General features: G+C 40.5%; 1 protein-coding gene across 1 annotated transcript in view; it reads left to right on the top strand.

The window, feature by feature from the left end:
- Nucleotides 1-366: 366 nt before the first annotated feature.
- EMB1923 (embryo defective 1923) overlaps nucleotides 367-20,798 on the top strand; it is a 42,893-nt gene continuing 22,461 nt past the window's right edge. Inside the window, exon 1 of the mRNA XM_089378772.1 lies at nucleotides 367-1,022. Within this exon, the coding sequence (XP_089234898.1) occupies nucleotides 599-1,022 (424 nt within the window). The 5' untranslated portion in view covers nucleotides 367-598. The remainder of the gene's footprint in view (nucleotides 1,023-20,798) is intronic.

The raw sequence follows: 20,798 nt of genomic DNA, 5'->3' as shown, positions 1-20,798 counted from the left end.
TTATTTTGTGGCTATCTCTATCTCTATGAGGGCATCTAATTGCCCCGACAACTCGCCAGATTTTGATAACACAATGATGTCCCACATGCAACCCTCTGCTTTACCAAATCCTTTTGATTTCCCCACCCCTCACCCCCTGATTCCTCATACCTTTCACGTCCACATCCTTGTTTCCTGTAGTGCTACCTCTATGTCACTCTACATTCATCTATTCATCTATAAGCATGTCTTTACCCTCTTGGGGCAAATGCTAGTTATAATTTATCTTAAAATAATTACATCAATAGAGATGTAAAAAATATTAAATTTTATAAAAGCGAATTTTTTTATATAAAAGATCCATTTTATGCCATGCATTAAGAAACAAATACAAACTCGGTAAGGGAAATCTTAACCCAATTTAAAATTAAATCCATATGCCAGGCAACAGTTCCCCAAGTTGGAAGTGGAAATTCATTGCCCTTTCAGCTTGATAGAAGCTTGGTATCATTTTCTCCATGCATTCACAGTTTTCTGCTATTCAGTCGAAATGTATGTGAATCCAGTCATACACTAGCGCGCGTGATCTCGCTGTTTAATCCATTACGGTTGGGCAGTAATGGCCGCTGTCGGGCATTGCCGATTGTTTCCGCAACAATGCTCTCTACCTCATACGGTTCGGACGCACAGAGCACCTGCGGATATAGTAAACTATCGTCATTTTGCGTTCATGTTGCATCCCAACCGATGGCTCTGCCGTCTACCTCAAAATACGTGTCCTGCATCGCGTTTGAAGGCTTCTTCACCGAAACCCAACAGGGGGACCTTTGGATTTCGTTCTTCAGAGAAAACGTCTGTGCATAGAAGTTTAAATGTGAAGACATGGCCATTTACAGTGCAAGCTGCAACTGAATACATTGAGCCAGCCGATACAGAAGATGACAAAGAACGACAGAGGTTAGAAAGCAGCTCCCTGCCTCCTCAACTGAGAGAATATTGTAAGGAAGTCCCCGAGCCATTCAATCCTTTGCCTTGGCTTGCAGGTATGTTACTTCTAGCAATTCTGATGTTTATGCTTGCGAGGGTTTAACTGGGGTTTTTAATTTATTCTCTCTAGGGTTTAGCCATGGTTTGAGGTCATGCTAATTGGAAACTGACGAAGGTGGTACCTCCTGACCATCACCCCTATCAAGAGGCGAAACACCTCGTCGCATTTATGACGTGTGATCTCCCTACTCGACTGAATGACGATAACTGTTTTTGCGGAATAGGGGCCCCTTGCAGAAGTGTACCAGACCACAAAGTGCAAACATATCACTTGGAGGAATCGAACGCTGGTGGGGGCAGCAAGAACACTTCTCTTTTCCCAACAGGGCAACCCACCTCCGCTCCTACTAATTTGGCTGTATTTGATGTTTTAAACTTATGTTCATTAGTGTTGAGTAATAGTTTTAAATTGATGCAGACATGTCTTAGGTAGGGCTTTTCCAGGATTCGTGTTTTTTTCGATTTAGAGCTGGCGATTTGATTTGTTGAATGCAAATATCTTGTTCTTTATATAAATGTTTCAGCCATTTGTCCAATGTGAATCAAATAACACGGGGCAGTATGCTTCTGTCATCAAACCAGGATTGCATGTGTGGAAATGTACAGGACGTAGTTTTCTATGCCAATGGTAGAAATCCAAGGGTATTTCAAAGGGCTTCGATGATTGCATGATGTATTCTGGATCATTATGTATGTCTGCGTGTATACGCAATGATAATATATCTGGACTGACATGGGTAAGTTGGTAATTCCATGACAAGAACAATGTGTAGGAATAAATTTGCATGCTGCTAATCTCACTCTATACAATTTTGCTCAGCGATGAAAGAACAGTGGCCAACCTGCATTTTTCAGCTAATCTAGTAATAAGTGGAATCAAACAGAAAATCCCTCCATGATAGGGAAAGCCTTGGTGAATTGGACTGCAAAATGTCATAATCCTATATCAAAGTAATGCGTTGAAACTTTATGTCAGGGTTGGTTTTTAGTCTCGTCTAGAGTTGGGTTTCAGAGTATATCATACATTCTCTAAAAACCTGAAAACCGAGTGTTTTTGGCAGATGCAGATTTTGAATACCTGAAAATCCTAATAGATTTCTTCAGAGTAAACCGAGACAAGACATGTATGAATTATCTTGTAGAAAAAAAGTCTCAGCAGTGCTAGCTTTCCTCATTTAGAATGACAGTTCCAAATTGCTAACCCCTTGAAATTTTTTGGAATGCATTCACGTTGTTTTGTTTAATTATGTTGGTGATTATGTTTCAAGCAAGTCTTTTCAAAACTTTTGAACAAATAGTTGCAATCCAAATTGCAGAAGGGCAGTACTGCTGTAAAAGCTTGTCTGCCCCTTGGCATAAGATGGGCATCAGTTTCTTCTTTTTGCTACCTGGGAGGCTTTGGTTTGTTCTTCAGGGAAAGATGGCTTCAAAACAGAGAGTTTTATTTGACTTGTTAATTTTTATTTTTTTACCTGAACACACTTATTTATGTATAATCTTCCCTGAAGGAGGAAACCGAATATCAGAAAATGGTGGTCATATAGATAGACAGTTTTGCCACCTTTAGTAGCTAGCTCTAAAAACTAATTTGAAAGACTATTGAAAGAAACAAAACTGGCATTGGAATTGACATTTCCCACAACACTTCTATCTAGCGGACTACTTACTGCATGAAAATTGAAGTCTTCACACATACATAGAAATCAGGAAATTATACAAAAGCTAAGGACAGAAAGACTGAACAACACTAGTCATTTGCTTGGTGCAGGAGCATCTGTTAAATTTGGCAACTAGGGCCAAACTTCACATTGGACAGCTCATATGAGGCAGCTCATATTTTTCTTGGATTCCTCTCTCTGAGAGGTGTATGATTGATCTAAAGATAGTCCCACTCTGACATGTACAAATGAAGTTATGAATTTATTTTGATTATGGACAAATTGTCAAGGTCGGCCAGCAAACTCATGTAGGCTCAGAAGCCCAATAGTCACGCCTATTCATTCTCAACGTTTGCCTATAAATACATGATGCCTCCTCCTCAGTTGGACACACTTCACTCACTCATCTTTTCTCTCCTTCATTGATTGGGTACAAAAATCAGAAGCTGCTCTCCACACGTGCGAAGGGAAGGAAGGGTTCTCTGTTCCATGCATTGACCAGATTTGACCGAAAATTTCAGAGGCTGTTTTGACCTTCGTTGACCAAGCGTTGACCTATTTTCGTGTGGTTGTTGGTGGAGGAATTTTGTCTTAGCAGGTCGCAGATCTGGGCACAAGAACTGAGGTAATCTCACTTATTGTTTGACCAGTGTTGACTGTACTAGGGCTGGCCACAGGGTTGACTTTTGTTGACCAGTTTTGACTGGATTTTTTCGGACTGTTTTGGGCTGATTAGACTTGCTGTTGGAGGCCGAAGTTGACTGGGTTTGACCAAGCTGAAATGAGGAAGAAATCTGCCTTGTTGACCATTGTTGACTTTCTGGTTAGGGCTTTCTATTTTTGCTGTTTGATTGATCAAATTTTCACTGTAATTGGACAAATGAATATTATACATTGTACTATCTCTCTCTGCTGAACTTTTGAAGAATTATACGAAAAATTGATCAAGGGTTTCCCCACATTGGGGTTTATCCTTGGCTGGTGCCATATCTTGTGTCCCCTTCTCTTGGATTGTTTTTTACTGTTATTGTTTATGTTCTATCTGCATTTTACTATCATGTTGATGTGATTGCTAAACTGGATATTGATATTGGGCTGATAAAGAAATTGAAGTAAAATTGCTCTAAGCATAGAACATACCGTTGTTATCCTAAAATTAATATGGTATCAGAGCTGAGGTGAAGACAAAGCCCAAGCAAGAGTGAAAAGAGCAATCACTTATCAAAGACAAGATTCAATGGCTTCCACATCCTACTTCAAATCTAATGATGAGCTTCATGATAAGTCTGATTATCATGCATGGAAGATGTCTCCTGATTTGTCATTAGAAAAGCAAGATGTGATGGATTATGTGCAGGGAAAGATGTCAGAACCTCCTAACGCACCAGCTGGTGCTAAGACCAAATACAAGAAGGGGTAAGTCAAAGCCAAGAAGATCACTAGGGATTCTATTCATAAGCATTTAATTGCTTACATTTCCGATTTGAACACATCAAAGGAGATATATGACAGGTTGGTTGGCATGTTCAAATCTAACAATGCGAATCAAATTCTTTTCCTCAAGAACAAGCTGAAGGATATAAAGAAATGAAGAAATGAAGATATTCAATCCTACTTCACGAGGATTACAAAGATAAAAAATGATCTTCTTTCGATTGGAGAAGCTATTGTTGATAGGGAGCTTACCCTCATTGCCTTTGGAGGACTCCCTCGTGAATGGCATGTGTTCAACACTACTATTCGTAATAACGACAGGATTCCAGGTTTTGAAGAATTGCTGACTAAATGCTCTCAAGAAAAAACAAGGATGATGGAACTAGATATGCCTTCAAATAGGAATGATCCTACTGCATTCTCCGCTCATGCTAAAAAGAAGAACAATGCAGGTTCAAAGAAGCAATGTTAAGGAAGGCCGGGTTTAAAAAATGGAAGGAAGGGATGATGCTTCATTTGGAACAAGTTTGATTACTATGCTAGGGAATGTCCTAATAGAAGGGATACACCTCATGATAATGACAACCACAACAACATTAATTTCAGGGACAACAACAATCAAAGGATTGGCAGATTCAACAACCAAGGAAAAAGGAATGCTCTCGCTTCTCATCGAGGAAATGGTCGCCCTCCCAAGTGATTAAGAAACATCAGGTATGATGAATCTAATGTTGTTGATAACAAGCAAAAATAATTCTATCTTATATCTGCCCTTTCTACTGCATCTCCTCTGGACACTTTGGGAAATTGGTTGATTGATAGTGGTGCCTCAAGGCACTTCACCGGGTATAAGGAAGCTCTTTCAAATTTGATTGAAAGGGATACAAATTTAGAAATTATCCTTGGAGACAATGCCACCTATCTCGTGAAGGGAGTTGGGAATGTTACTCTTCAATTGAATCAGGGTAACACCATTCATCTACAAGAAGTACTATATGTACCCAATCTAAAGAAGAACCTGGTATCTATCTCGACGATGGAGGACAAAGGATTCATGGTGGCATTCATCGTTGGAAAGGTAAGTGTGTGGAAAAAAAATTTCAAAGATGCATTTACACTGGCTTCAGGGTTGATAACCTATATCAAGTTGGAGGAAGCTCATTGGGAGCTATGTCTTGCGACACATCACTTCAATCCGAATTATGGCATCGGAGGTTTGCTCATCTACATTATAAGGCTCTACCCGATGCTAGGAAGATGGTGACAAGTATGCCCGAATTTAAAATAGAACATGAAGGTGTTTGACAGGGGTGTGCCGAAGTAAAGCATACAAGGGGACCATTCCCCTCAAGTGATAGCAAGACTACTGACATATTACAATTGATTCATTCTGATCTATATGGTGCAATGTCCGTGAACTCATTAGGAGGATACTTATTTTATGCAACTTTTATAGATGACTTCTCTCGCAAGACTTGGATATATTTCTTGAAGAAGAAGGACGAAGTATTCTCATGGTTCTGCTATTTCAAAGCTTTGGTCGAAAATCAAACCAGGAAGAAGATCAAAATATTGAGGACTGATAATGGAACCGAATACGAATCAAATGAGTTCAAAGATTATTATAGAGAAGCTGGCATTAATAGGGAGACTACTACTACATATACTTCTGAGCAAAATGGTGTCGCTGAAAGGAAGAACCGTTCTATCGTAGAAGCCACTTGTGCCATGCTTCATGATCAAAGCCTTCCAAAGTTCTTATGGGCCGAAGCTGTAAACACTGCCATGTATGTTCAAAATACATGCCCTCATCAAGCGTTGGACTCCAAGACTCCCTAAGAAGTTTTCACTGGTAAGAAGCCTGATGTTTCTCACTTTAGAATTTTTGGTAGTCCCGTATATTTTCATGTGCCGAAGGAAAAGAGAAGCAAATTGGATGCTTTTGGGAAGAAAGGAACATTTGTGGGCTACAGTGAAACTTCTAAGGCATATAGAATCTATGTGCTTGGTCAAAGAGAAGTGGAGATAAGTCATGATGTCACTTTTGATGAGGATGCTGCCCTTGGGAAGATTAGTAACCTTCCTCTTCCAAGGAAGGATAAAGAAGCAAATTCCGGAAAGTAGGGAGAACTGCAGGATGAGTAGATGCTCGATGCTGAAGGACCAATGGATCCCATTGATCCACCCCCTCATGAGCCCTCCTCCTCGAAAAGGAGACCCTCATGGCTTAGGGAGACTCTCGAAGATGCTGAGAGACATGTTGCACCAAGGGGGACATTTCATGAAAGCAAGAAACCAAATAGGTACCAAGGGCACTTAACTGCTATGAGCACCATTGTTCATTCTGAGCCTTGCACATTCGAAGAAGCTACCAAACACCAAGTTTGGAAGGATGCAATGAACGAAGAGTATGAGTCGATTATGAAGAATGATGTCTGGGGTGTGGTTCCTAGACCCAAGGACAAATTCGTTGTCACCTCGAAATGGCTCTTCAAGATCAAGCATGAAGATGATGGAAGTGCTGAAAAGTTCAAGGCCAGATTCGTTTCTCGAGACTGCTCTCAAAAGGAAGGTGTAGATTATGATGAGATATTTGCACCAGTTGCCCGCTACACCACCATCTGTTTGATTATAGCCCTTGCTACCTTGCAAGGATGGAATCTTCACCAGATGGATGCCAAGACTGCCTTCTTGCATGGTTCATTTAAGGAGGAAGTCTATGTAGAACAACCTGAGGTGTTCGAAGTTCAAAATCATCAAACACATGTATGCAGGTTGAAGAAAGCCCTCTATGGGTTGAAGCAAGCATCCCGGGCTTGGTATGAGAGGATCGATAACTATCTAATGAAGCTGGAATTTACAAGAAGTGAAGCTGGTCCAAAACTTTATTTTAAGGTTGAGAATGATAGACATCTCATCTTGGTACTCTATGTGGACGATCTCTTTTTGATAGGTGTAGACTCTCTTATTCATTAATGTAAGAGGGAGTTGGCTTTTGAATTCGAGATGAAGGACTGATGCATTACTTCCTAGGGTTGGAGGTATGGCAAAAGCTAGGTGAGATTTTCCTTTCTTAAGGAAAATATATTGTGAAGATTGTTGAAAGATTTGGGATGATGGACTGCAAGTCTGTGACTACTCCGATGGAACTTAACTTCAAGAAGTTATGTGGAAGTGTTGTTGGGCCCGATTTGGGAAATCCTTTTGAGTATCGTCAACTCATGGGGGCCCTGATGTTTTTGGTGAACTTCGTCCGGACATATGTTTTGTAGTGAATACATTGAGCCAATTTATGGTCGAGCCTCATCACATACATTGGATTGTTGCCAAGAATCTCTTGAGATATCTTCGGGGCACAATCACTTATGGACTAAGATACACTGCCGGGAATGTGAGGCTCCATGGTTACTCTGATGCAGACTGGGCTGGCAGTGTGGTGGATCGTAAAAGCACATCTAGATGTTGCTTCTCTCTAGGTTCTGCTTCGATATCATGGATGAGCAGGAAGCAGAAGTCAGTTGCCTTGAGCACCATTGAGGCTGAATACATTGCTACTAGTTTGGCCTCCTGTGAAGCTGTTTGGTTGAGGAAGCTCTTTAGTGAGCTGTTTGGACATGTGCTGGATACCACCATGATCTTCTGTGACAACCAGAGTGGGATTCGTCTTTCGGAGAATCCCGTGTTTCATGACCGCTCCAAGCATATTGATATCTGGTACCATTTTATCCGGGATATGGTACAATGGCGGTCAATAAGGCTTCAACACATTGGGACTGATGATCAGGTCACTGATATTCTTACGAAGCCCCTTGGGAAGGTCAAATTCTTAACCTTCCGTGAACGCCTTGGAGTCGTGGAGAGACCCTCTTATGAGGGCCCCGTATGAGATGGATGTTGAGCTTTGGGAGCTCTGGGGCTTGGAGCGATTAGCGACCATAGGGTGAGTGGTTTACCTTCCCCTATTTGTGCGCGATGTACAGGGGTGAGTGGTTCACTTTCTTGTGTGATACCCCATGGTGTCATATGCATAGGATGAGTGGTTCACCTTCTCCTATGGCATATGAGCAGGATGAGTGGTTCACCTTCTCCTGTCGGCACATCCTACCCATGCAATCTGGAACTCATAGGAAGTACCTCTCATTTGGCCAATGAGTAGCGAAATGAGGATAGGGACCATAGTACTATCGATGGACGCATCGTGTACTATCGTACTCCCTATGCTAGGATGTTGATATTGATCCAGGATCAATGGAAATTGACTTTGGGTTGGTTAAGAGTGGTATGACACACTCTCTATTATTGGAGATTGACTTTGGGTCAGTGGAGAATGGTATGATACATTCTCGATCATTTCTTCTTTCTTCATAGTTCGCAGAGGGAGGCAAAACGAAGACAATGATGGTACAGGTTGTCAGACAGTTTGGCAGGTGAAGTTCTCCCTAGTTGAGGAGGAGTGTTAAATTTGACAATTAGGGCCAAACTTCACATTGGACAACTCATATGAGGCAACTCATATTTTTCTTGGATTCCTCTCTCTGAGAGGTGTAGGATTGATCTAAATATCATCCCATTCTGACATGTACAAATAAAGTTATGAATTTATTTTGATTATGGACAAATTGTCAAGGTCGACCAACAAACTCATGTAGGCTCAGAAGCCCAATAGTCACGTCTATTCATCCTCAACGTTTGCTTATAAATACATGATGCCTCCTCCTCATTTGGACACACTTTACTCACTCATCTTCTCTCTCCTTCATTGATTGGGTACAAAAATAAGAAGCTGCTCTCCACACGTGCGAAGGGAAGGAAGGGTTTTCTGTTCCATGCGTTGACAAGATTTGACCGAAAATTTCAGAGGTTGTTTTGACCTACGTTGACCAAGCATTGACTTGTTTTGGTGCGGTTTTGGGTGGAGGAATTCTGTCTTAGCAAGCCACAGATCTGGGCACAAGAATCGAGGCAATCTTACCTCCTGTTTGACCAGCGTTGACTGTACTAGCGTTGGCCGCAGGGTTGACTTTTGTTGACTAGTTTTGATTGAATTTTTTCGAACTGTTTTGGGCTGATTAGACTTGCTGTTGGAGGCCGAAGTTGACTGGGTTTTACCGAGCTGAATTGAGGTAGAAATATGCCCTGTTGACCAGCGTTGATTTTCTGGTTAGGGCTTTCTGTTTTTGTTGTTTGACTGATCAGATTTTCACTGTAATTGGACAAATGAATATTATATATTCTACTCTCTCTCTACTGACTTTTGAAGAATTATAAGAAGAATTGATCAAGGGTTTCCCCACATTGGGGTTTGTCCCTGGCCGATGCCATATCTTGTGTCCTCTTGTCTTGGATTGTTTTCTATTGTTATTGTTTATGTTATATCTGCATTTTACTATCATGTTGATGTGATTGCTAAACTAGATATTGATATTGGACTAATAAATAAATTGAAGTAAAATTTCTCTAAGTATAGAACATACAATTGTTATCCTAAAATCAACAACATCCCTATCTGCGTTGTCTAACCATTATACATTTTGGAGTTTTTGGCCGGAATCAGATGAATTTCTTTTTAGTCAAATCTTGATTTTTGTTGTTTAAAATTGATTTTTGACTACATATATGTATTCAACACTCTGAAAAATCTCTAGGGCACTAAGAATGTGGAAAGTTCACAACTTAAACTTGTGATTCCAACAAATCTCTGCTGGAGTCTGGGCAAATTAGACCGGAAAATATGCTGGAAAAACTTCCAAAACGTATAACAGATAGACTACGGCGCATTCCTACATAGCTGGCAGTCTCGCATCACACCAAACATCGTTTCATTTCAGTGTGTTTTCATTTTATTTGATTTGGCCAGAATTATTCATAGGAAATGGACCACAACAGAGTCCCACGTGGCAGGCATAAATCCAGGCTGTTAGTTAGGTTCCGGATGGCAGCTGATGATTAGTGATGACGTGGACCCCCAGTTAATTTGGTCAACTAGAGATGATGTGGATCCAGTTGACATGGTCAACTATGATCAACAAACTCCAAGAGGTTCAAATCCTATTAAAAATAAAACGTTTGAATTCACTTGAAGGAGCTTTGAGTAGCTCAACAGTGGGCAGCTTGGGATAACCCAAGGGAGAAAGGTGATCCAAGAAGATGAGAAGGAATCACAAGTGGATTTGTGTTAAAATTTCACCTTGTGACAACAGATCTGCACTCATAGACCCAGCTAAATCTGAAAGCTTCTGAAGCACCTATCAAAACTTCAAACCTGCATAAACCAAAATGCTGTATGGGAAATTCAGGAGTGTAGACACCACATAGCATGAGTTTAGATCATTCCAGCAGCAAACAGATGATAGGTATAAGAAAAGATAGACCTGGAAAATTAAATCAACATGCTAAATCTGCCATCAGCCCAACATAAAATAGAAGATAAATTGGAACTGAAAAAATCAGGATAATGTACTAATCAATAGCAATGCTACAGTAAGAAGATGGATCAAATCTGGAAACTAAGATTAGTGGAATCATCTACAACTACAATCACATCTCTTTCTATTACAACAGAAGAAAACTACATAACAACAAAATCATTTTCTCCTAAACTTACAATGCGAAAACCTATCATCCTCTAGGCTCTCACAAGCTCCTAAACAAAGCACTATCAATGGGAATGCCACCTCTCACATACTAAGTATTGTGTAGGAATTCATGCACCCTAGAATAAAAAAAGAGGTGAAGTTATAAACGAAGTCTCTAGAATGGAGCGCTTCACATGACAAGGTCAAACCTTAACCCAAAAGAGTGTGCCCTCCAAGACAATCTTCCCCAACTAGAGTGCTTCACATGTGACAAGGGTAAGCAGTTACATAACAACTCTCATGTCAACCACGCTTCTCCAAGTAACTAACCCACTCCACATGTTTTTATGCAACACCACATGTTGTTATGCAATAACTTAATTGGTTCCCCCACCTAGGCTTGTGTAATTCCAAGAGCCAAAAATAGATGAAAAGGGCTTATGAGACAATTCACTTACATGAGTCTCCCTCCCATTGATGCACCCCTCACACAGTCAAATACTCTTTGAGCAATAGGGAAACTTAAAAATCTGAAATTGTTAAAATTGGCAATTAGGGCCAAACTCCACATGGGTCATCTTATTTATGACAACTGGTATTTTTCTTGGATTCCTCTCTCCGAGAGATGTAGGATTGATCTAAAGATCATCCGATTCCGACATGTACAAATGAAGTTATGAATTTATTTTGATTATGGACAAATTGTCAAGGTCGGCCAACAAACTTATGTAAGCTCAGAAGCCCAACAGTCACGTCTATTCATCTTCAGTGTTTGCTATGAATACATGATGCCTTAGCCTCATTTGGACACACTCATCTTCACACTTCTCTCTCTCTCTCCACACGTACGAAATTTTAGGAGAGCAAAATTTCAGGACACTTTGACTAGTGTTGACTGCAGCTAGGGCTGACCGTAAGTGGGCTGTTTGACCAGATTTTGATTGGGCTATTTTGAGGGCTGATTCATCTTGATGTTTGAAGACCAAAGTTGACCAATTAGTTGAGGGTCAAATCTGCCCTATTGACAAGCGTTTGACTTTTTTGGTTAGAGCTCTTTTGCTGTTGTTATAAATTATCAGATTTGTAAATTGTACTATCTCTCTCTGCTGAACTATTGAAGACTGAAAGAAGATTTGATCAAGGGTTTCCCCACATTGGGGTTTGTCCTTGACTGGTGCCACATCTTGTGTCCTCTTGTCTTGGCTTGCCTTCTACTGTTTATGTTTATGTTCTATTTGCATTTTACTATCATGTTGATGTGATTGCTAATCTAAATATTGATACTGGGCTAATAAAGAAATTGAAGTAAAATTGCTCTAAAGCATAGAACATACCATTGTTGCCTAAAATTAACATGGTATCAGAGCTGAGGTGAAGACAAAGCCCAAGCAAGAGTGAAAGAGCAATCACCAAAGACAATTAGACAAGGACAAAAGGCTCAATGTGTTCCTCATCCTACTTCCTGGCTGAAGACAAGCTCCATGATAAATCTGGCTATCATGGACGGAAGATGTCTCTTGATTTGACCTTGGAAGAAAAAGAAGTGATGGACTATGTGCAGGGTAAAATCCTTGAACCTCCTTCAAATGCACCGGCTGTTGCGAAGACCAAGTACAATAGGGCTGAAGTCAAAGCAAAGAAGATTATCAGGGATTCCATTGACAAGCATCTAGTGGCCTACATCTTCGAATTGAAGACCTCCAAGGAGATCTACGACAGGTTGGTTGGCATGTTCAAGGTTAGTAATGTTAATCAAATTCTATTTCTCAAGAATAAGTTGAAGGATATTAAGGGCAAGGATGAGGATATTCAATCCTATTTCTTGAGGATTATTGAGATCAAGAATGATCTACTCTCGATTGGAGAAGTCATTGCTGACAAGGAACTTACTCTCACCACTTATGAAACCAGATTCATCCCCTAGGCCCTATGTGTTCCGAATCCGGCGAATCGGACACGATTCGGGCGGATTCATGTCCGAAAATCAAGACACGTCGTGTTCGATCGGTTCAAATCCGGAATGTGTCTTGATCAAGACACTTCGAATGCGGAACGTGTCCTGATCAGGACACTTCGAATCCGGAAATCAAGAACTTGCACGACGTTATAAAGCCGTATTTTCCCATTCTATTTGCACATTCACTTGTTTAGTTTGTTGTGGGTGTTTGAGAGCAAGAAGCAAAAGGTGTGGGAGCATTTTCAAGGAGATTCAAGCAACAGGTAAGTAGTAGAGCTTGTCAGATTTGATGATGTTGATACTATAGAGGGGTCATCCTCCACACTAGTAGATGTAGAGATGACTTTGGATACAGAGGAGGATGCAACAGAGGAGAGCAGTGGTGACCATGATGATGAGGACAATGACGCTGATTTTGATGATGACTATAAGGATTGATGACTCATGAGTCATGAGCTACCTACTGCTTTGACGCTGGTATACTTGTAGATTTCTAGTTCTGGTTGTTTTGTATTTGCTATTTCTTTTTGCCATTGGCATTGCACTACCTATGTAACGAGTAACATATTTTGATTTTGATGACTTAATGAAAAAACTACAATATCTTTATCTTACTATCTTATCTTTCTCCTATTGGATCATTGATGAATTGAATATGTATTATAAAGTTTTATCATTTATGTCACAATTGTATTTGTAATTTTGTATGCATAATGTTACTTTGTAAAACTTACATCTAGATGAAGATCTATGTTTGAATCAATGAATTTGTATCATGAATGAGAATTTGTGTAAGAAATATATATATATATATATATATATATATATATATATATATATAAAATAATATATAACGTATTCGAATGTGTCCTGTTCCAGGGGGTCAACGTGTTTGTATTTGACACTCGAATCCCCGTGTCCGTCGAATCCGGAATCCCAGTGTCAGGTGACTTAGCTCACCACCCTTGGAGAACTCCCACCTACCTTGTATGTATTTAGAACCACTATACTCAACAATGATCGAATTCCAGGGTTTGAAGAATTGATGTCGAAATGCATTCAAGAAGAAACAAGAATGGTGGAGCAAGAATTGCCTTCTAATAGAAGCAACCCCACTGCATTCTCCACTCATGCCAAGAGAAAGAATGATGTAGGTTCTAAGAAGCAAAGTCAAGGAAGACCAGGATTCAAAAATGGAAGGAAGGGAAGATGCTTTGTTTGCAATAAGTTTGGCCACTATGCAAGGGAGTGTCCAAATAGAAGGGACACATCGCATGATGATGATCACAATCATTCTAGGGGCAACTTCAACAACAATGATCAAAGGAATGGCAGGTCCAATGGCAAAGGAAAAAGCAATACGGGACATCAAGAAAATGGTCGACCCTCGAAGAAATGAAGGAAATCCAGGGATGAAGAATCCAATGTTGTTAACAATAAGCAAAAAGAGTATTATCTTATATCAGCCCTCTCCACTGCCTCTCCTCCGTTAACACTTTGGGAAATTGGTTGATTGATAGTGGTGCCTCAAGGCACTTCACCGGATACAAGGAAGCCTTCTCTAATTTGATAGAAAAGGAGACAAACTTGGAGATCATCCTTGGAGACAGTGCCACCTATCCCGTGAAGGGAGTAGGGAATTTTACCCTTCAATTGAATCAAGGTAACACTATTCATTTGCAAGAAGTACTATATGTACTTGATCTCAAGAAGAACTTGATATCCATTTTGGCAATGGAAGACGAAGCATTCAAGGTGGATTTTATCGATGGAAAGGTACGTGTTTGGAAAAGAAATTTTAAAGATGCTTTTACTATTGGGTTTAGGGTTGACATTTTATATCAAGTTGGAGGAAGTCCATTGGGAGCCATGTTTTGTGACACATCTCTACAATCTGAACAATGGCACCGGAGGTTTCTCTACAATCTGAACAATGGCACCGGAGGTTTCTCTACAATCTGAACAATGGCACCGAAGGTTCACTCATCTTCATTATAAGGCCCTACCCGATGTGAGACAGATGGTGACAGGTATGCCCGAGTTCAAAGTAGAGCATGAAGGTGTATGTCTGGCATGTGTCAAAGAAAAACTTACAAGGGACCATTCCCCTCAAGTAATAGCAAGACCACCGACATATTGTATTTGATCCACTCTGACATATCTGGTATGATGCCTGTAAACTCTTTGGGAGGATACTTATATTATCTCACCATTATAGATGATTATTCTCGCAAGACCTGGATCTACTTTTTGAAGAAGTAGGATGAAGTGTTCACTTGGTTCCGACATTTCAAAGCCTTGATTGAAAACCAATCCGAGAAGAAAATCAAGATATTGAGGACTGATAATGGGACCGAGTACGAATCCAATGAATTCCAAGACTATTGCAGAGAAACTGGCATTAAGACGGAGACTACAATGCCATACACTCCTGAGCAAAATGATGTGGCTGAAAGGAAGAATCACTCTATTGTAGAAGCTGCTCGTGCCATGCTTCATGATCAAGGCCTTGCGAAGTTTCTATGGGCTGAAGCTGCAAATACCGTTGTATATGTTCAAAACCGATGCCCTCATCAAGCATTGGACTCCAAGACTCCCGAAGAAATGTTCACTGGTAAGAAATCCGATGTGTCTCATTTTAGAATTTTTGGAAGTCTCGTATATTTTCATGTGCCGAAAGAGAAAAGAAGCAAATTGGGTGCATTTGGGAAGAAAGTAATCTTTATGGGCTATTGTGAAAATTCCAATGGATATAGAATTATGTGGCTGGTCAAAAGGAAGTTGAGATAAGTCATGATGTCACCTTCGATGAAGATATGGCCCTCAGGAAGATCAACAACCTTCCTATCCTAAGGAAGGACAAAGAAGTTACCACTGGAAATCAGGGTGGAAAAGAGGACGAAACGATGTCTGATGTTGATGAACCTATTGATCTTATAGATCCTCCTCCAAGAGGAGACCCTCATGGCTTAGGGAGACTCTCGAACATGTCGGGAGACATATTGCACCAAGGGGGACTTAAAGCAAGAAGTCGAACAGGTATCAAGGATACTTGACCGTCATGAGCACTATCATTGAAAATGAGCCTTCATCATTCGAAGAAGCTGTGAAGCATCAAGTATGGAAGGATGCTATGAATGATGAATACGAGTCAATTATGAAGAATGATGTCTGAGATGTGGTCCCTAGACCCCAGGACAAATCGGTTGTCACCTCTAAGTGGCTCTACAAAATCAAGCATGGAGCTGATGGAAGTGCAGACCCTCTCATTCACAAATAGAAGAGGGAGTTGGCTTTTGAATTTGAAATGAAGGACCTAGGACCGATGCACTATTTCCTAGGGTTGGAGGTCTGGCAAAAGGTAGGTGAAAATTTCCTTTCTTAATGAAAATATGTTGTGAAGATACTGGAAAGATTTGGGATGGTGGATTGCAAGCTTGTGACTACTCCGCTGGAACTTAACTTTAAGAAGTTATGTGGTAGTGCCGCTGGACCTGAATTGGGAAATGCTTCTGAGCATCGTCAACTCATAGGAGCAATGATGTTCTTGGTGAATTCCCGTCTGTACATATGTTTTGCAGTTAACACATGGTTGAGCCTCTTCATATACATTGGATTGGTGCCAAGAATTTTTTGAGATATCTTCAGGGCACAATCACTCATGGACTGAGATACATTGTCGGAGATGTGAGGCTGTATGGTTATTCTGATGCTGACTGGGTTGGCAGTGTGGTGGATGGCAAGAGCACTTCTGGATGCTGTTTTTCTTTGGGTTCTGCTTCAATATCCTAGATGAGCAGGAAGCAGAAATCGGTTGCCTTGAGCACCGCCGAGGCCGAATACATAGTTGTTAGTATGGCCTCCTGTGAAGTTGTCTGGTTGAGGAAGCTCTTCATTGAGCTGTTTGGACATGTGATGGATACCATCATGATCCTCTATGACAACCAGAGTGGGATTCGATTATCAGAGAATCCTGTGTTTCATGATCGCTCCAAGCATATAGATATCAAGTACCACTTTATCTGGGATATGGTACAACGAGGAGCAATAAGGCTCCATCACATTGGGATTGATGAGCAAGTCGCCGATATTCTAACAAAGCCCCTGGGTAAGGTCAAATTCTTGGCCTTCCGAGAACGACTTGGAGTCGTGGAGAGACCCTCTTATGAGGGTCCTGTATGAGATGGACATTGAGCTTTGGGAACTCCGAGGGGCTTGGGGTACTTCTTGGAGTGATGAACAACCATAGGGTGAGTGGTTCAGCCTTCCCCTAGTGGTTTGCTATGTACAGGGTGAGTGGTTCACTGTGTACAGGGTGAGTGGTTTAGCCTTCCCCTAGTGGTTTGCTGTGTACAGGGTGAGTGGTTTAGCCTTACCCTGTGATACCCCTTGGCGACATGTAGGCAGGATGAGTGGTTCATCCTTTCTCCTGCTGAGACATCCTACTCGTGCCATGGGAAGTACCTCTCATATGGCCAATGAGTAGGGAAATGAGGATAGGGACCCTAGTAATACCGATGAACGCATCGTGTACTATCGTATTGCTTATGCTAGGATGACCGATACTGATCTGGGATCAATTGGAATTGACTTCGGGTCAGTAAGAGTGGTATGAGACACTCTATTTTGATTGGAACTGACTTTGGGTCAGTAAGAGTGGTATGACAAACTCTCCTTCGATTGGGACTAACTTCAGGTGAGTAGAGAATGGTATGATACATTCTCGATCACTTCATCTTCTTCATAGTTCAGCAGAGCAGAGTAGAGAAGTGCAGTGCATTGATGGCAGAGATACTACAGATTGGCAGATGGATTAGCAAATGCAGTTCTCCCTAGTTGAGAGGGAGTGTTAAAATTGGCAACTAGGGCCAAACTCCACATGGGTCATCTTATTTATGACAATTGATATTTTTCTTGGATTCCTCTCTTCGAGAGGTGTAGGATTGATCTAAAGATCATCCGATTCCGACATGTACAAATGAAGTTATGAATTTATTTTGATTATGGACAAATTGTCAAGGTCGACCAACAAACTTATGTAGGCTCAAAAGCCCAACAGTCACGTCTATTCATCCTCAATGTTTGCTATAAATACATGATGCCTTAGCCTCATTTGGACACACTCATCTTCACACTTCTCTCTCTCTCTCTCCTCATTGATTGGGTACGGATTTTTGGGCCTCTCTCTCTCCACACGTTCGAAATTTCAGGAGAGCGAAATTTCAGGAGGTCGAAATTTCAGGAGACCAAATTTCTGGACACTTTGACCAGCGTTGACTACAGTTAGGGCTGACGCAGGTGGGTTGTTTGACTAGATTTTGACTGGGCTGTTTTGAGGGCTGATTCATCTTGCTGTTTGGAGGCCGAAGTTGATTGAAGTTGACCAATTGGTTGAGGGTCAAATCTGCCCTGTTGACGAGCATTGACTTTTCTGGTTAGGGCTCTTTTGCTGCTGTTATAAATTATCGGGTTTGTAAATTGTACTATCTCTCTATTGAACTATTGAAGACTAAACGAAGATTTGATCAAGGGTTTCCCCACATTGGGGTTTGGTCCTGGCTGGTGCCACATCATGTGTCCTCTTGTCTTGGCTTGTCTTCTACTGTTTATGTTTATGTTCTATCTGCATTTTACTATCATGTTGATGTGATTGCTAACCTGAATATTGATACGGGGCAAATAAAGAAATTGAAGTAAAATTGATCTAAAGCATAGAAGATACCATTGTTGCCTAAAACAAGGGTAAGCAGTGACATAACAACTCATGTCAACCACGCTTTTCCAAGTAACTAACCCACTCCACATGTTTTTATGCAACACCACATGTTGTTATGCAATAACTTAAGTGGTTCCCCCTCCTAGCCCTAAGTAATTCCAAGAGTAAAAAATAGATGAAAAGGGCTTATGAGACAATTTGCTTACATGAGACTCCCTCCCATTGATGCACCTCTCACATAGTGAAACACTCTTTGAGCAATAGGGAAACTTAAAAATTTGAAATAGAGAGACAAATCTCTTGACATAGGAAATCATAAAATATTATTTAACTTTAGGTGTAGCCATGAGTTCAAAGAGTCCTCGAGGATTGTGTGTTCAGTCGTGGAAAACAAGATTAGGGTTGGAAGAAGAGGCGAAGTCAAAAGGATTTGAAGAATGACGTTTGTGAGAGTAAATTTGATGAATCTAACCCTGTCCATCTTTGAATGGCATTTCTGAGTTTGTGATGTATCAAGCAAAATAGCTCTGTTTTGGTTTTTTGTATTCGTTATTGTCAATAATAAAGAACTATGTTATGTCATACTTTTGTGAGATTTTTTTTTTTTGCTTCCATGGTTTATTTTTGAGCTTTTTGCAGAAGAGGCAACTCAAACATGTTCAAATTATTTAGGAAAAAGGATTGTAGTAAACTAAGAAAAATGTAAAAGAAATGTACGAGTTAGAAGAGGTAGAGGAAGACTTCATGATGAGTAGGTTGATTCACAAAGATGTTTCAAAAGGTGTTGATGTGGTTGGAAAGTTGAAACCCTAGAGATAGCTCAAAAGAAAGGAATGGTTGGACATGTGGATGTTGAGCGAGAAGATGAATGGGAACAAGCCATTCTTGAGGAAAAGTTAGAAAAAGATAGGATGATCCAGTGTTGCAGGAACCATCCCCCCAGCACCCATGGATAAGAAGTTGAAACTGCGAACCATGAAGAGTCGTCACCGAACAACGGATGGAACCTCGCACTTGAATTTTGGAACTGCGTTTTGCTTAGAAACTTGCGATTCTTGGACCTATGGGAACCATGATCGTTTTGTTCGCGATTTTGTAGGCCGAACCACGGTTCCTAAATGGGTTCAATGTGGTTCTAGCCATGCTTCTTACTTGATTTAGAAAAGCATGCACATGGTTTCACGAGGCTCTTTATTTGGGGCCTAAAGTGAGTTTATGGAAAGGGAGGATGAGGTTAAAAGACCTCTTCCCACTCTCTTTTCCTCATTCTTGCATCTTTGGCTTGAACCAGTGTTTTACGACTCCGACTCGGACTCCGACTCGGCCGAGGATCGACTCCGACTCCGACTCCGACTCGGTAATGACTCGGCCTAGTCGATTTCAATGACTCGGTCGTTGTAAAAAATACATTAAATATTTATTTTTTTTATAAAAAAACATAATTTTAAATATTTTAAACATAATTTTAAAGATTTTCATTCATGTTTCCAAAGTCCAAACACACAGCATTATAATATAGATGGAAGACAACATATGATCAAAGTAGGCTCATGAACCAATCCATTATATCAAAATGGTACCCAATGGCAATACATAGTCAACTGTCATACATGATCAAAGACTCAAAACAAAATACAAATAACCAAGGAGGCTAGAAATGGCCTCTACAACAAAAGTAAACTGTGATGGTGACCAGACTCCAATACTAGTACTACTGCAGCACTGCTAGCAGCTACACTACTACTGGCTAGTAGCTACTGCCAGAGGAGCCAAGATCATCTCGACCAATCTCTGGAGTCTGGATCATCATCATCAGAACAGTGAAAAAAATATACAGTAGCTCTAGGTGTCAAGGTAAGGGTTTCAATTTGTATTCCTTTGTGTGTTCCAAATTTCCAATGGAATTTGTTTGGGTAATTCTTTGAGTATAATTTCAGAACTTTATTGTATTTTTGATCCGTTGGTGTTGTTTTACCTTGAGTCTAGGGTTATTTTAAATTTTTATCCTTAAGATCTGTTCTCTTCCTTTTTCCCTTGTGATTCGGTTGGGATTCCTTTTCAATTGCACACCCAGAATTTTATTACAGACCTGCTCCAAAGAACTCGACATCCACTAACAATGAACTACAGGACTTATGCTTGACTGTGGATAATCATTTGCACTGAAGACTCAAGTAAAGTGTTTAGGGCTCGGACATGTGTAGTAGGGCTTGAGGAAAAGTTATATTAACTGCAGATTTTAGGCCTTATAACCAGCAGCATAGTACTGTTTAGGTCCTTTTTGCATTAATTTGTTTTGTAACTTTGAGTCTCTTAGGTATTCTGTTGAGTGCAAGAGTAGGCCCTCATCCAGGGCATCGTTTGACATTTCAATTGTAATTTGGACGATACCTTATATATAGATTGATATATAGAATCTAGATATCAGATTT

Source organism: Pinus tabuliformis, chromosome J (genome assembly GCF_031772625.1).
Source record: "Pinus tabuliformis cultivar Carrire ecotype Pingquan chromosome J, CPIR1, whole genome shotgun sequence".
Classification (NCBI taxonomy): Eukaryota; Viridiplantae; Streptophyta; class Pinopsida; order Pinales; family Pinaceae; genus Pinus; species Pinus tabuliformis.
This window is presented reverse-complemented; position numbering and strand designations above follow the sequence as displayed.